This window comes from Chrysochloris asiatica, unplaced genomic scaffold (genome assembly GCF_000296735.1).
Source record: "Chrysochloris asiatica unplaced genomic scaffold, ChrAsi1.0 scaffold00068, whole genome shotgun sequence".
NCBI classification, from domain to species: domain Eukaryota; kingdom Metazoa; phylum Chordata; class Mammalia; order Afrosoricida; family Chrysochloridae; genus Chrysochloris; species Chrysochloris asiatica.
In genome coordinates, this window is record NW_006408586.1 from 10,363,090 (window position 1) to 10,380,666 (window position 17,577).

Genomic DNA, 17,577 nt, shown 5'->3' on the forward strand with positions numbered 1-17,577 from the left:
CAGCGGTAGTGAGGTTGGCCCAGGATCGGACATTGTTTCGTTCTGCTGTGCATGGGGTCACTATGAGTCGGTTCCGACTCGATGACACCTGACAACAACATCCAGGGTTGCTGTGAGTCAGAAACAACTCGATGGCGCTTAACAACAACAAAATCCTATAATATAGTTCTCCCTTGTCCTATAAGGTCACTATTAGTTGTTATAGACTCCATGTCAACAAGTTTGCTTTTTCTTTTCTTGTTAGGAAATAGTTGGTATTGCAGTTACCATGCTATTCTGTTTTAGAAAATTATACATTCATTCACAGCTCTTATTGTTGTTGCTGTTAAGTTCAATTGAATCAGTTCCAACCCATAGCGATACTGTATAGAGTTTCAGAGGAGCAGTTGGTGAGCTTGAACTGCTGACGTTGTAGTTCAAACGGCTTTGCAGTATGGCACATTAATCCACAATGCCACACCAATTAGTCTATAGTAATTATTAGCACTAGAATGTTGGTCTTGTAACAAAATTTTGTATGTGATATTTTAACTAAAGATATATAATTAGGAGATAATGTATCTTAATTTTATTTTTGAAATGTTTCATAGAAACATGATGCCCAGTTTACAGTCATCCAGCTAGTAGGGATGCTTCGAGGGATAGCATCTGGCATGAAGTACCTGTCAGATATGGGCTATGTCCATAGAGACCTGGCTGCTCGGAATATCTTGATCAACAGTAATTTGGTGTGCAAGGTTTCTGATTTTGGACTTTCACGTGTACTCGAGGATGACCCAGAAGCTGCTTATACAACAAGAGTAAGTAACTCAGCATTTGAAAAACTTTCATCTTTATGTGCTATCTTGTACCATGGTGACATGCAAATAAGTAGTAATCATTAAACAGATACACAAACATTGTGTGTCAGCCATGAGGTGAAGTACAAGAGTATTGCTACAAAATAAAATGTTTTATTAAACAAAACTATCAAAATGTAAAGCTATTGTCATATCCTACATTTCTTGACATATCCTCAATTTAATTCTATACACTTCTGAAGACAGTGTTCTCATCTCTATAACCTTTTCCCAAAGAATTCTGCTCTCTTCTATTTGTACCGCATCCAAAGAGCATTTTTGCCATACTCAAATGACTCCAATCATATGCCTTTGAAATGTTCTTTGAGTGTGGGGAGCCAACAGAAGTCTGAAGGGGCAAGGTCAAGGGTATAGGGTAGATAGGGTATGGTTTCCCAAGGAAATCCTTTCAGGACAGTCCTTGCTGCAATCAAATAAGAAGCAGGTGCATTTTCTTGCTGGAAAAAATTATTAGCAAATTTTTCCATTCTTCCCAATTCAGTTTTAAATTTTCTTAAAACTTCTTTATAAGTCCCTATGAAAATTCTGTGTTATTTGAGAAAATGTATCAAGATTAGCTCTTTGGAGTTCCAAAAAGCAGTTTCCATAACCTTAAGAATTCACTTCTTTGCCTTGAGTTTAACTGGCTCAGGAATACTGGTGTAGCAATTTAGGATAAACACCAGTTGCTAACCATATGCTCAGTTGTTCAAACCCACAGCCACTCCTTGAAAACCCTATAGAGGGTCGCTATAAGTCAGAACTGACTGAACAGCACTTAAAATCTATGAATAGTTACACTAGAAAGCTTCAGTTTTTATTAGATCTTGTTTGTGAAGACAACCTAGGAAAACTAGGAGAAATGTTTTACTGAGAGAACTTGTCTGCAACCATTCACTGATTCCAGAGACATGCTTAAACATCTTTGTAGTAAACCAGTGCATGTATAATCTGGAACAGTATTAACAATATGTTTTGACTTGTCTTCATAAATCTTCTGCAACTGGAATTTTATATCTTAAAATTAAAATATTTTTATGTATTCTGGGAAAAATGTAGTCTTGATGGTGAAGTGGTTGAATACTTGGCTGACAACTGAAAGTTTGGTTTTGGAATCTACCAGCAGCTCTGTGGGAGAAAGGTGGGGTAGTCTGTTTCTCTAAAGGATCACAGCCATTGTAACCCTATGGGGCAAGTCTACTCTGTCTACAAATTCAAGTCGTCTTCTGGTTTGATTTTGAAACTTAAAAATATATGACATGATATTCCAGATTATCAAATATTCTTCTACAATGTCATTTAACTCCATTTTACTGATGTCCATGTCAATGAAATATTACTTAGGCAGAATTTTAATGCATGATATAATGAGTCCGTAAGTGTAGGAATCTACTCTATGGCATTGGAATGGATTTGGTCTTTGAATATGAATAAATGGTTGTCAGATTATAAAGTGAGTGAAAATTTGAATTCTATAACTTCATACATGGGTTTAGGCCTCAAAAAGGCAGCATCACATTCCAATAGTCTTGTCATTTTTACATCTATATATCTTTTTATTCAGAGTTAAACCACCTTTAGTAAGAAGATTAGATAAATTCTTGGTAGCCCATCCAACTAGCTATAATTTTAAAACATTTTGAAATATTATGTTTGCATAATTAATACACATTCATGTTATAGTTACCAAAAAAGCAATCAAAGGGACCACCCACAGAGAACATTTTTATCTTTATGAATAAATTCTTCCAGTTTTTGTTTTTTTCTGCCAATATATACAAACATCTGTGTGAATGCATACTTAAAATAACATTAATTATAATTCCACTATATAACCTGCTTTTCTTCTTAGAAATAATTGTTTTCACTATATTTCTGTTAATAAACAACCTAAGTTATTATTTATAGCAGATGGATATATTTTATTTCCTTGTTGTATCATATTTAACCAAACTTTAATTATTGAACATATTATAATTTTTGGGTTTTTCAATATTTTATGCAAATGCATATATGAACCATCTGCATTCATAGTTACATGTCTTATGATTTTCTTATAACATATTCTTAAAATTTCTGTGCCAAGGGTCTCTGTTCCCATTTTTTGAAACATACTGATAACACTAGATACTTTTATTATTAACCTTATCTGTTAAGAAATCATCCTTGTTATAAGTTAGGAGGAATTATGTTTAATTTTTAAAATTTGCATTCATTTGATTCAAAATTCATTTTAATATTTATATATTTATTTCTAGATTCCTTTGACATCTTTGTCAAAAAATATTTCTTATAATAACAATGTTAAATTAAAATTGTAAATGATTTAAATATTTATATTTATTCTTTCAAATTATTTTCTATGCCTTTTCATAAATAAATAGTTCCTACATGTACAAGCAATATTACAATTGAGATTATACCATGTTGTTTGGTTATGCTGTTGAGTCAGTTCCAACTCATAGCAACCCTGTATAGGATTTCCAAAAATCAGTTGGTCGGTTTGAACTGTTGACCTTGTAGTTCGCAGTCCATGCTGATCCACACTAGGAGTACGGGATCATACTATATATACTGATATATAAAGAGTTTCCATTTACTTGCTAACCCAGTGTTTTCTTCACCTGTAAATTCAATGTTGTCTTTTGGAGTAATTTTTTTTTTTTAACTTAAATAGATATGACAGAAATTTCTTAGTTATTAAATGTTCTTCTACAACATCACTTAATAATGTATTCCATTTTATTCATATTCCTGATATTTAGCCAATGTTCTATTAATTAATCAAAATTTCAATGTCTTATATTATTAAAAAAATTTCCGTACACATTCTGCTATATAGTTGTGTCTATCAATGGATGGCACCTAACAACAACAACAATCAATGGTAACCTGAGTCCTGGTGTGGCACTATAGGATAATACTGGACAGCAAGGTGGGGCCCTCTATACAGGGTCGCTCTCAGTAGGAACTGACTTGGCAGCACTTAACAACCTAGAATGAAAATTTCTAGATCAAAATATTTGTAAATAAGATTTTTTTGTATATGAATTACCCAGTTGCCCTATATTTTTCTAACACTTCATATTCCTTGAGAGACTGTTCTTGCATACTTTCTCCAGCCAGTATAATGGGGTGTTTTAAAAACCACTAGACTTCTGATTTCTTTGGTCCAATTCTGAAAGATTCCTTTCTGAAATCCCAAATATTTACAACTCCATTAACAACAAACATTGTCACATGACAAAAATATCACACACCAAGAAAGAACCCAGTACACTGGACAGTTCCATCTATAAATATAGCCGTAGTGTAAGAGCTGTAGAATTACAATAGTACAATTTCACTGGGACTTGGTCATGTGCATTGATATAGAAATTGGGATTTTATTCATAACTTTATGCATTGCACCCTTATTTGCTTTTTCTATTTTCAGTTACACTCTAGTGAATTTGTTTTTTCTTTAAATCTAAATATTTTTTATAAATGTGTCCTACTTATAATGTCATGGTTGCCGTAAGTAGAGTTATTATGGTAATAGCAAGAGAAATAAGCAATTAAAAATATCTAGTAGCTATTTGAATTACATTATAACATGTCTATATGTTTTAAAAGAAGCTCTGGTAGCATTGTAGCTATGAGTTGGACTGCTAACCTCAAGGTCAGCAATTTGAAACTACTGGTTGTTCCATGGGAGAAAGATAAGGCTTTCTGGTCCTGTAAAGCTTACAGTCTTGGAAACCCTATAGAGGGCCGCTATGAGTCTGAGCCGACTCCACGGCACAGTACCACCACCACCATGTATCTTAAAGTCTGATGAAACTGCAAAACATGGATAAATACCTAAGAAGTAATTTTTAGGACTCTTTCCTTGTCCAAAAAATCTGTCAACCAACATTCTGTAACAAAATATCATTTTGATGAGTAAACTATCATACCTGGAGACTGTCATCCCAGGAGATAGTGTAATGTAACAAAGATAATGTGTTTATTGACACAAGGAACATTTTTTTTATTCTACTCTTGTTACTCTACATTTGAAAGATTTAATTCATAAACTGCTACTACTGTATGAATGTTTAAAACAGTCCATGAAGAATATTTTGCTTGTTCAGATTGTCTGTGTTGTTACAACAGTCATCTATACCAAGACATATTTTTTTTTAGTTTTTTAAAAACAGTTTGATAGAAGGTTTTTATTTGAAATGTTAAATTTCTCATTATACAGTCAGGTTCTAAACTCTATGCCATTTGTTGTTGTTAGTGCCATCAAGAAGTTTCAGACTCATAGAGACCCTGTGTATGGTTTCCAAAGAGTGGCTGGTGGGTTTGAATCTCTAACCTTGTGGTTAGCAGTCTAGTGATTATCCTATAGCACCACCCAAAACTAATGATTGAATGAGAGCATTTTCGTGTACTGAACAATGCATCCTGGTAGCACAATGGGTTAAGTGTTGGGCTGCTATCGTAAACGTTGCTGTTAAACGCCCCCTGCCACACCATGAGAGAAAGATGTGACTATCTGTTCCTCTAAAGATTTACAGTCTCAGAAACCCAAAGAGTATTTCTACTGTGGCCTACAGAGTTACTAGGAGTCAAAATCAACCTAATGGAAATGTTTTTGTTTTGTTTTGTTTGTCCTGAATACTGCTCTGATTTCTAGCCTACTATAGCTGACAATATTCTGATGTTATTGATACATTTTTCATCTTTCATCCCTCTATCTGAGAATGTTCTCCTCCTAGTCATAAGGTTTTTAGTGGCTAAATATTTGAAAGTAGTCCACCTCTCCTACTTTCTAGTGTGTTTTAGTCTTGAAGCTCCGCTGAAACCTTTCCACCACAGGTGACCCTGCTGATACATAAAATACCACGGACATAGCTTCCAGCATCACGGCACCATGCAGCCACCAAAGTATGGCAAAGTGACAGACAAGTGATGGTTATCAAATCTAGTTCACCTGTATTCCAGTGAACGCATTGGGTTAACTTTCAGAGCTTTATTTACACTGATTGTTACTTTGCGAGGCCCCAGAGATGCTGAGGAGTTTTGACCACAGAAGATATATGTTTCTTTGTCACAATTTTTCTATGATTCTGTGAAATAAAAGTGCAACAGGCTTTTCGGTTTTGTGTTTCAACCTCAGAAGATTCTCAAAGCCAATACCCCATACCATCCAAATGAGCTCAGTTTAAGTTCATTTACTACTAAGTAGTGGTTGTGTTACGAATCGGGCTGTGAACCTAAAGGTCAGCGGTTCGAAACTACCAGCCGCTCCGCGGGAGAAAGATAAGGCTTTCTACTCCCGTAAGGATTTACACCCTCGGAAACCCTGTACAGGGTCGCTATGGGTCGGAACCGACTCGACGGCACTTAACAACAACAACAACAAGTGGTTGTTTAGAGTTCTTTGGTATTTGTTCTTGAATTTTGTAAGAACATTGTCAAAATTTTCATAGAATATATTCCCTTTCTAAAGAAAATGCAATTTGTGTCTACTTTTCTAGAGTAATGTAGACATATGTGATTCAATCTTTATAATGTTGTTGTAATGTGCTGTGGAGTCGGTTCTGACTCATAGCAACCCTGTACAGAGTTTCTGAGGCTGTAAATCTTTATGGGAGCAGAAAGCCTCATCTTTCTCCTGTGGAACAGCTGGTAGTTTCGAACTGCTGACCCTGAGGTTCATAGCCCAATTCGTAACCACTACGCTAACAGAGCTCATTATCATAAGCCTTGTTTAGTACAATCATTGGAGCCTTGGTGTGGTACTGTGAGTTAATGCGCTGGACTACAAAGTCATTTGAATTGCAAGGTCGGCAATTCAAGCTCACCAGCTGCTCCTTGGAAACCCTATGCAGAGTTGCTATGAGTTGAGCCGACTCAATGGCACTTAACAATAACAACAACAGTACAACCATTTAATAATTCACCCCATTGTATGAGGTATGGCTATAGAGTAACAGAACTGCTGTTTCCTTTTAAGCAAATACACCCACACAACTTAATAATTGTTGCCTTTTCTATATTGTCTTGAGCAGTGTGCATTTACTGCAGAAACACTACTATTGGTAATTTTTCTTCTACAGTTACCTTTAAAGCTAAACTATGAATTACATCATGATTAATAATTTAAGCACATAGCACTTTAGGGAAAAAGACTTGTCTGATACAAAATCCTTGGTCTCAAGAAGCTTATAGTTTAGTAATGGAGACAGTCATATGTTGAAATACAATTTTATATTAGACAATATATTATTGTGTAATAAAGTCTTTAAAGAAATAAAAGCAGCTTAGATAATTATGTTATTTCATTTCATGTTTGATGTGTATTATCAATTGATGCATATTATCAATATGGTCAACAAGCTCACAGTAGTGTGCTCAGGCCTTCTTTGTGGTTAAATAAATTCTGGTGAATCTGCTTTTAAAAATAAGTCATAATACTTTAGTCACACTTAACACATGTCACCTAATACCTGGAATATCTATGATTCAGAAATGAACATTTCATCCTCCAAAGTATTAAATCCTTCTCTGTTTCCCCTCAAAATGTTATTGCCTACATGTAGTGAGTAAATTCACAAAGGAATGATGAGAGATATTTGATTAAATGTGATGGAATGAACACAGAGTACATGCTATTCACAGTTTTACAACTGCTCTGTGAGAAATAAGATAGAATTGTTGTTGTTGTTGTTAAGTGCCGTCGAGTCGGTTTCGACCCATAGCGACTCTGAATAGGGTTTCCGAGGCTGTAAATCTTTACAGGAGCAGATCGCCTCATCTTTCTCCCGCGGAGCAGCTGGTAGTTTCGAACAGCTGACCTTCCGGTTCGCAGCCCGATTCGTAACCACTATGCTACCAGAGCATCGAAATTATATCAATTAACTCTGCATTAAAAAATTAAACTAGAAGGAATATTGGAGAAATTGATAACTTAAAACAATTCATCCTACTTTCCCCCAGTATACATTACCAGTATACATGGAAGATTTCACTAAAGAAGTATATGTATGCATTCGTGTGTATTTGCTCTAGTAGAATATTCAGTAGGAAAAAAGAATTTCTTAATGGTCACTTCCAAATAGTCCTCAGTTTTCACTCAGGTGTTACCAGTGCAATATTTGATACAGAGAAGAGAAGGAATAAAAAGAACTAACATTTACTTTTTTTTAACTTTTACAAGGCACTCTACACATGTAATGTAAATTTCAAACCATTCCTTTGGAGTAGATAGACATTCATTTTACAGTTAAGAAAAGCAGGAGTAAGAATCATCTTATCAAAATTCCATACCTGCACTTCAAATCCAGCTCACACGAATTTCACATGTACAGGCATGCAATAGCATTATTATTTAAGTGTCTGCAATATCTGTCACAGAGGTAGACTCTGTATAACCAGTAACTAATTTATATGATGGAGTCCAAGTATGGTGCTGTAGGATAAGCACTAGAATTTTAACCAAAATGTCAATTGGTCTTTGGAAACCCTATAAAGGGTCGTTATGAGTTGGAACCGACTCAACAATGCTAAACAAGAAGAACATTTTGCATAACTTTTATTTATTAGGCAATTAATGCTTAGCATTATATGTCAACAGTACTTAAAAAATTTTGGTCTTAGGATACATTTATACTTTTTAAAATTATTGAGGACCCCAGAGACCTGTTGTTTATAATAGCAAAACTTATCAAATCAATTGTTTACATGTACATAAATATTAAGTATATTAGAAATTAAAGTAGAAATTTTCATTGTATTAATTCATTTAAAATTAGTAATACTGAACCAATTGTATAATGGCTCAAGTAGTATTCTTTTAAGGAAAACAAAACCCTATATTCTCCAAAATAATATGAATACTGAGAAAAATGGGTTTGCTTTACAGTTTTGCAAATGTCTTTAATGTCTAGTTTAATGGAAGACTAGACAGATTTTCATAAGTGCTTCTGTTGTCAAAATTTTCATATTCATTTTGGATTGAGGTATATGAAAATCTAGTGTCATACAAGTACATTGCTTGAAAAGGTTGAGGTGTATAATTCACTTTTTTAGATTTTCATGATTGTATAATTTGTTTTTCAATTTCAGCAAAACTTGACAAGTGATAGTTGCTTAGAGGTAATAATAGAAACTAACGCACATCAATGGCATTTAATATACTATTACATTAAAATCTGTTGAACTGTTACTTGTAAATAATTTTTTAACCATAGATAGTTTTGTAACATTATAAATTAGTCTCTTGGAAAATACTGAATTATGCATTTCTTCCAAATGTTGACATTTTCCATTACACTATATTATCATGTAACCTTTGGAAAATTCCACTGAGAGTGGAAAAGACAAGAACTGCTTCACAAATTTTATGATAACAGTTTTGACTTTGATATCCTACCCTATAATAATTTAATGACACTGTGAGAACCACTGTTATAGGTGTTTATTTGGAAAAGAAACACTTTAAAAATAAAATATCTATTTCAGTATATATTAAATGAGACAGTAATATATGATATACCATGATTTAAAGAACTGTCTTTGAAAGCATACAGATACAGATCAGTATTAGAAAATCATTTTGCAAGCCTTGAATTTAATTTGGGATAGATGTCACTGGAGATTTTAGCTTTGCGAATTTAAGTTCTCATAGGATTTTTACTGTTGAAAATAAACGAAATAAATGAAGTACCGCTATTTGCTTTTCCATCATGTGAATTTTGAATTGTACTTGATATATTGTCTAATTTTTGCACTGGTCTACTAATTTACTTTATTTCATACTAACAGAACTATGGTGATATTTGTGAGAACTGTTTGCCACTGAATAGTTTTTCAATTTTTCTACTTATGAAATTATTTTAAAGACATTAGCATTGTTTGTATCTGTGCATGCATGTATCTGTGCATACGAGCTTTTTTATATTAATGTAATGAAACCGCTGGAATCCAAAGTTCTAAAACAGAGCAGCTGGTGGACCCGAACCATGGACTTTGTGGTTTGTAGTCCAGTAGTCCAGTGCTTTCCATATGGAGCCACTGTGCTCCCAGTTATTCACAAGCTCCCAAATATTTTCAGTTTGAAACCATCATTACCACAATACTGACTTTGGTATTTTAGAAATCCAAATGATTTTTTCTTGCTTTTATTCTCTAGTAAGCTCTGGTAGCACACTGGTTATGACTCAGTCTGCTAACCTCAAGGTCAGTAGTTCAAGACTCACAGTGGTTCCACTGGAGAAAGATAAGGCTTTCTGCTCTGGTAAAGATTTACAACTTCAGCAATCTTATTCTGGGTCACTATGAGTCAGAACCACTCCACGCCACACCACCACCATCATTCTCTACTATTAGGGTTTTGTTTATATGTTTTGTTACATTGCCATTTGCCAATTTCTTCTTATTTAACCTTTAGATGGTGAAATAAAATAAAAGTTATCACAGGTAATATGTATTAAGTAAACAGGGGGAAAAACTTATTTTACTTAATTTCTATTGTTTTGAACAGAACTTAGGAGTACTGCTTGGTTTAAAATCAGGAAAGTATGTGTCAGGGTTGTTGCCCTTCACCATACTATTCAATCTGTATACTTAGCCATCAGTCTGAGAAGCTGGATTCTGTGAAGAAGACTTTCATTCCTGAATGAATGGACGTTCAGTAACAACCTGTGAAATGCAGATGACACAATCTCACTTAATAAAAATGAAGATGACTTGAACCATGTGCTGATGATGATCAAATAATTCAGCCTTCTATATGGATTACAACTCAATGTAAAGAAAGCAAAAATCTTTACAACTGGACCAATAAACAACATCATGATAAGTGGAAATAAAATTGACGTTGTCAAGGATTTCATTTTACTTGGATTCACAATCAATGTTAGTGGAAGCAGCAGTCAAGAAATCAAATGAGGTATTTTGTTGGGCAAATCTACTACATAAGAGCTCTTTAAGTGTTAAAGAGCAAAGATGTGATTTTGAGAAGAAAAGTGCTTCTGGCTCAACTAATGGAATTATTCAATTACCACATATGCATGAGAAAGCTGTAAAATGAATAAAGACCAGAGAAGAATTGATGCATTTGAATTATGCTGTTGGTGAAGAATATTGGAAGTACCATGAACTGCCAGAACAAGGAAAACTGTCTTGGAAATACAGCCAGTATGCCCCTTAGTAGTGAGGAGGGTGAGACCTCTTTGTCTCACTTATTTTGAGCATGTAATCTTGAGGGCCCAGCTCCTGGAGAAGGACTGCATGCTTAGTAAAGAAGATGATCATCAATAACGAGGAAGACACCCAAGGTTATGGAATGGCACAGTAGCTACAAAAATGGGCTCAAACATAACAATAATTGTGAGGATGGCATTGGAACAGGCTGTGTTTCATTATGTTGTGCATAGGGTCGATATGAGTAGGAACTGACTTGATGGAACCTAACAACAACAACACAATTACTGTTCTTTAGTTATGTGACTCATTCAAGCTGATGTCAGAAATAGTTTAATACTGCTTTGTCTTAATCTGATTTCACTTTCAGGATAAGGGGAAAGTAGTAGTTAAAGCATGGGCTAAATACTTCCATTCCAAGAACATAAATAATTGAGAGTATGGATTTTTTTTTCTTCAGTTTTACCAGGATTTAAAACTATGTATATCAAAAAGATGTGATGCAAAAACACAGATATATTATTCTGATTAGAAATATATGTCGTATGTCATTCATACGCCAATGAAAAGTGTAATAAGAAAGTAATCAGTGCCCTTCATATAATGACTGTATCATAAGCTTTCAATCAAAATAAGTAATATCAGCTACAAAGTTATTCCCTATTCGGTTAGAATCAGTATGAATATGCTTGTATATAACTTCAAAAAATATAGCTATATATTAAAAATTAAGTTGTTATAAAAGCTTTAGTAATCTTAGTTATCAGTGTTGTGCAAAAGTTAATGAGAAATCTAGTACTTTCTAGTCAGCTATTTCAAAGAAATGTTGGCATGCATGTATTTATGCATATGAGCATTCTGATATTCATGTCTTCTGAGAAATGGGAAACGCCCATGTTTCAACATGTGAAAATAACCTATCTTGATTTATCTGGGGAGTATTGTTGTTCAGTGCTGTTGGGTTGGTGCTGACTAACAGCAATCCTATATAGGGCTTTTGGCTAGCAGTTCAGTGGTTGTCCTACACCACCACACCAGAATCCCACCTGGGGAGTGGTGTTGCTGGTGGTTATGTGTCGAGAAAATTCTGACTCATAACAACCCTGCATATGGTTTCCAAGGCTGTACATCTTTATGGGAGCAGAAAGCCTCATCTTTCTCCCACGGAGCCACTGGTAGTTTCGAACTGCTGACCTTGAGGTTTGTAGCCCGATTCGTAACCACTACGCTACCAGAGCTCCTTATGAGGATTGAAATTTTCCATTTTGGAATGGAGAATGAAAGTATTCAGGGTGTATATAATGACTTGTACAAATCTGTAGGAAGAACTATTTTATCTAAATTACATCATCCATTCATTCATTCATTCAACAAATATTTTAGTGCCTGTTATTTACCAACCAACATTCTAAAATATAGATAGACAAATGTGAATAAAAAATCTCTGATCTCATGGAACTTATATTCTAGTGGAATAATTCAGATAAATTTTTTGAAAAGGAATTGAATAGGATGGCAGAGATTATGAAAAACGTGGCAGATATTATATATAGGAAGGTCATGGAGAGTGTGTCTGAAAAAATGACATCAGTATAAGTAATAAAGGGGACTGATGGAGCAAATAATGCAAATATCTGATCTTAAGAACCAGATTTGTTGTTGTTATGTGCCGTGGAGTCAGTTCCGACTCATAACGACCCTGTACAGGGTTTCCGAGGCTGTAAATCTTTACGAGAGCAGAACGCCTCATCTTTCTCCCACGGAGCAGCTGGTAGTTTCGAACTGCTGACCTTGTGGTTCGCAACCCGATTCGTAGCCTCTACGCTACCAGAGCTCCTTATAATTTTACATTTAATCAAATAATTCTAATCATTGCTGTGATTTCAAGGGTCCCATTTTGAAGAAAAATAATCTAAGTAGTTCAATTAAATGACTAGGTTGAGAGTAAACATACAATTTATGGTGACTAACTCTCCATTCTATTTCTTTGGTTCTGTTTGTAGTATGCGTGACCTATGGATACTTCCTAGAAGTCACTTTGTGAACTTTTGCACCTGTGAATTAACCAGTCCCAAATACATAAGGAGCTCTGGTAGCGTAGTGGTTACGAATCTGGCTGCGAACCTTAAGGTCAGCGGTTCGAAACTACCAGCTGCTCAGCGGGAGAAAGATAAGGCTTTCTACTCCCGTAAAGATTTACACCCTTGGAAACCGCTGTACAGGGTCGCTATGGGTCGGAACCGACTCGACGGCACTTAACAACAACAACAAACACATATACAAAAATGTGGCAGTTATAATGGCCTAAGTTGGTTTTACAACTTGATGCTTGGCATGGATAAGAATTTAACTCATTTTTTCCCCCCATTATCCTTTTCCAGATATAATTCTGTTTGTTATGGATCAAACTCAATCTCATATCCCCTTCCACTTTTTTTTTGCTAATCTTAGTTCTGGAACTGCCACGCTGTTAACTAAGAACTGCAGTTGTTTACTCAGAAAGTATTTTCTTAAATCTATTTTCATACTTTTCAATGAATTAATTGATATTAAAAAAGGTCCCTCAAACCTTTTTCTTTTTCCCCCTACATATATTTATTTGTATGTATATATTTTCCCATTTGTCTTTTATATATTTTTTCAGCTGAAAACAAACCTAAGATTATTTTTTTAAACATAATCTGTTTTATGACTATTACTATATAACTTCAGGTTCTAATGCTGTGAGGCATCAGAGGGAACCATTATCATGTTGTCTAATGGTTTCAAATCATCCAAAATATGTCAGCAGATATTTATGGGAGTCTCAATCTATCATTTTGTCCTTCCTAATTTGTAAATCACCAATACTAAACAACCTAAAGATAATACAAAAGTGGTTGCAACTGTGCTATGACAGAGAACTTCCAGAGGTTTTGGCCAGATGTAGAAGAGGACATGGAATGAGGGATATCATTGCTGACATCATATGAATCTTGGATGAAAGTAAATAATACCAGAGAGATGTTTACTTGTATTTTATTGACTATGCAAAGGCTTTCAATTGTGTGGATCATGACAAACTATGAACAACAATGAGGGGAATGAGTATTTTGGAACATTTAATTGTGCTCACTCAGAACCTGTACATAGATCAAGAGACAGTTGTTCAAACAGAAAAAGAGGACACTGAATGGTTTAAAATTAGGAAAGGTGTGTACCAGGGTTGTAGTCTTTCACATATTTATTCAATCTGTGTAAGGAGCAAATAATCCAAGAAGGAGGGCTATATGAAGATAATCATGGCATCATTAGCATCCTGCAATATGCAGATAATACAACCTTGCTTTCTGAATGAAAAGAGGACTTAAAATACTAATGAAGATCAAAGACCACAGCCTTCAGCATGAGTTGTACTTCAATGAAAAGAAAACAAAAATCCTCACCACTGGAGCAATAAACAACATTCATATAAATGGAGAAAAGATTGAAAATTTCAAAGACTTCATTCTTCTTGGATCAACTATCAACATTTATGGAAGCAACAGTCAAGAAATCAAGTGATGTATTGCTGTAGGCAAATCTGCAGAAGACCTCATTAAAGTGTTGAAGAGCAAAGATGTCAGTTTGAGTCTGATCTACGCCATGATATGTTTAATAACCTCATATGCATGTGAAAGTTGGACAGTGGATAAGAAAGACTGTAGAATAATTGATTCATTTGCATTATAGTGTTGGATAGAATATTAAAAGTGGCATGGACTTCAAAAAGTACAAACCAGTCTATGTTGGAAGAAGTACAGTCAGAATGCTCCTTGGAAGTGTGGATGGCCAGACTTTGTCTCTCATACTGTGGACATATTATCAGGAAGGACCCATCCATAGAGAAGGATATCGTGTTTGGAAAAGGAAAGTGTCAGAGAAAACGAAGAAGACCCCCAATGAGATGAAATGGCACAGTGGTAGCAGCAGTGGGCTAAAAGATAGCGATGATTGTGAAGTTGTTGCAGGACTGGATAGTGTTTTGTTCTGTTGTGCATAGTGTGGCTATGAGCCAGTACAGATCAATGGCCCCTAACAACAACAACAAAAAATCTTAAATTCTATAATTTTATTAATTGATAGACTACAACTGATTTAAGTTTACTATTTCATTGCAGTACTATAGTCTACCCTCTGAGTTTCATATAACTTTCTCACATATTTACTTGGAACAGTGCTTCTTTGGGAAATTATGTTCAGCATGCTAAAATTTATATTTTCAATTAAATAATGGGAATTGGGGATATAGAAAATACAAATTTGGAGTATTTAAAACCTCATTGAATTTTGCAAAACAATTGAGCCATATTAGGAGATATTTTTTATTTTAACCTAAATTTTTAAATTACTGTTGCTTTTGTTGAAGATAGACTTTACATATTAGATTACCTAACTTTTGTATTGTGTTATGGGAACATGAACTTAAATGAAAAATAATTTGATTGCATTTTTTATTTTGGATAGGCAAAAAGTGCCTTATAGTGCAATATCAAACTTGCCTTGTATTTCAAAAAAATCCTGTATTTCATGCAATATTGAAGAATCTGATAATTTCAAATGAGTTGCTGCTACCTAAGGGATCATCTATTTATGATCTCTTGTGATCCTCAACATCTGTTGGAACAATTCTCTAAGTGAATTTCCCTTTAAGCTTCTTCCATTGGGAAGGAGTCCTGGTAGTGTAATGTTTGTATGTTGGGCTGCTAACTGAAAGGTCAGCAGTTTGAATACACCAACTGCCCCATGGGAGAAAGATAAGGCTTTCTGCTCCGGAAAGATTTAAGCCTTTGAAACCCTATACAAAGTCTCTATGAGTCAGAACTGATGGCACATCTCTACCGCCACAACTCCTCCTGGGGGTCTTCTCTGACTGTCCTTTTCTTGGTTGGCTACTATTGTGTACAGTGAGTGAAGTTTAGTCCCTGACAGTAAATAGATATTAAAGCCTTGATTCTCTATAGTATTACTTCTAAGACAAGAAGGCAATGTTTGCCTCTAGGCTAAATACTCAATTACTTGGGTTTACTTAGATAAACTTCTTACAGTCCTTTGTCACTATAAGTAGGACCAGATGGAGCTCACAGACAGGCAGTAAGAATCAGCAAAGCATTTCCTGAATCGGCAGGGAGAGATTTGTATATAGAATTAGAGAAAAATTGGAGCAGTTATGAGACATTATACCAGAGATTTCAGCAGTTATATCTTTCTTTAGAAATCAAATCTTAATACCCCCTAACCAATATTGAGTGAACTGACCACTTAAGCTACTGAAAAATTTGAGGCTTTTAACCATATTTCTCATTTGAACTTTCTAAATTATTTAAACTTAGAGAACTGAATTGCAGGGTCTTTTAAGAACAAGTAAAACTGTGTGCTTCCTCCTCTAACTACTATTTCCAGGCATTGTGAACAAGGTATTGGCCTATTCCATATAATCCTGGTGATGGTGGTTGCTGAGGTCATGTGCCATTGAGTCAGTTCTGACTCAGCAACCCTGTAATAGGGTTTCCAAGACTGTAAATCTTGGAGAGCCTCATTTTTCTCCTGAGGAACAGAAAAACCTCATCTTTCTTCAAAGGATTGGCTGTGGATTCTAATTCATGATCTTGCTGTTAGCAGCACAATATATAGCCCCTTATGCCACTCTGTGGCTCTGTGGTTTTGTTGTTAAGTGTCATAGAGTCAGCATTTACACATAGCAACTCTGTATAGGATTTCTGAGAAGCAGCTAGGTGGGTTTGAACCACTAATCTTGTGGTTAACAGTCCAGTGTTTATCCTACAGTGCAACCCCAGAGCTCTAGAGTTTAATAATTATATAATGCGTCTGCCCATAATATCTCTAGTATCCTCCTTCCTTGAACCATTTTATATATTTCCTTTAAGTTTTCTGAAAGAAATCTGTAGATATAAACCTAGAGATGAAATCCAAATAGAAATGCAGTTTAGTCCAAAATTTAGGGTCATTTTTAGGAATACAAAGTAATTAAATATCAAAAATGTAGGGACCTAAATGTTCACACAGGTTTAAGATACCAAGCTAAAAGGTTGTTGTTGTTGTTGAGTGCCGTGGAGTCGGTTCTGACTCATAGAGACCCTGCACAGGGTTTCCGAGGCTGTAAATCTTTACGGGAGCAGAAAGCCTCTTCTTTCTCCCGTGGAACCTCTGGTAGTTTCGAACTGCTGACCTTGCGGTTCACAGCCCGATTCGTAACCACTACGCTACCAGAGCTCCTTAAGCTAAAAGGTTGAAAGGTCCTAATTGTTAGAAATATTAAGCAAAACAAATATTTAAATTTTGTATCTCCCATGCCAGTCAGTTTATGAATGACAATATAGTTGCTGATAGAAATTAAGAATCTTGGCTAAAATTTAAAAGTTATAGTCAAAGCTCAGCCAATAAATCGAGACTTCTGATTCTTACTAAAAAGAGTTCATATGGAGTAAGTGCCCAAGTGTCTCTTGTACCCGTAATTACTGAGCTATATTAAGGTGAAACAGCAGCTCTAAGAGAAACTAACTCTAGGATTGGCACTGCAAAC

The 17,577-nt window shown here is 35.0% G+C and overlaps 1 protein-coding gene across 1 annotated transcript in view; it reads left to right on the forward strand.

Annotated features, from left to right (window-relative positions):
- EPHA3 (EPH receptor A3) overlaps positions 1 to 17,577 on the forward strand; it is a 542,876-nt gene that overhangs the window by 481,383 nt on the left and 43,916 nt on the right. Inside the window, exon 13 of the mRNA XM_006864655.1 lies at positions 591 to 800. Within this exon, the coding sequence (XP_006864717.1) occupies positions 591 to 800 (210 nt within the window). The remainder of the gene's footprint in view (positions 1 to 590; positions 801 to 17,577) is intronic.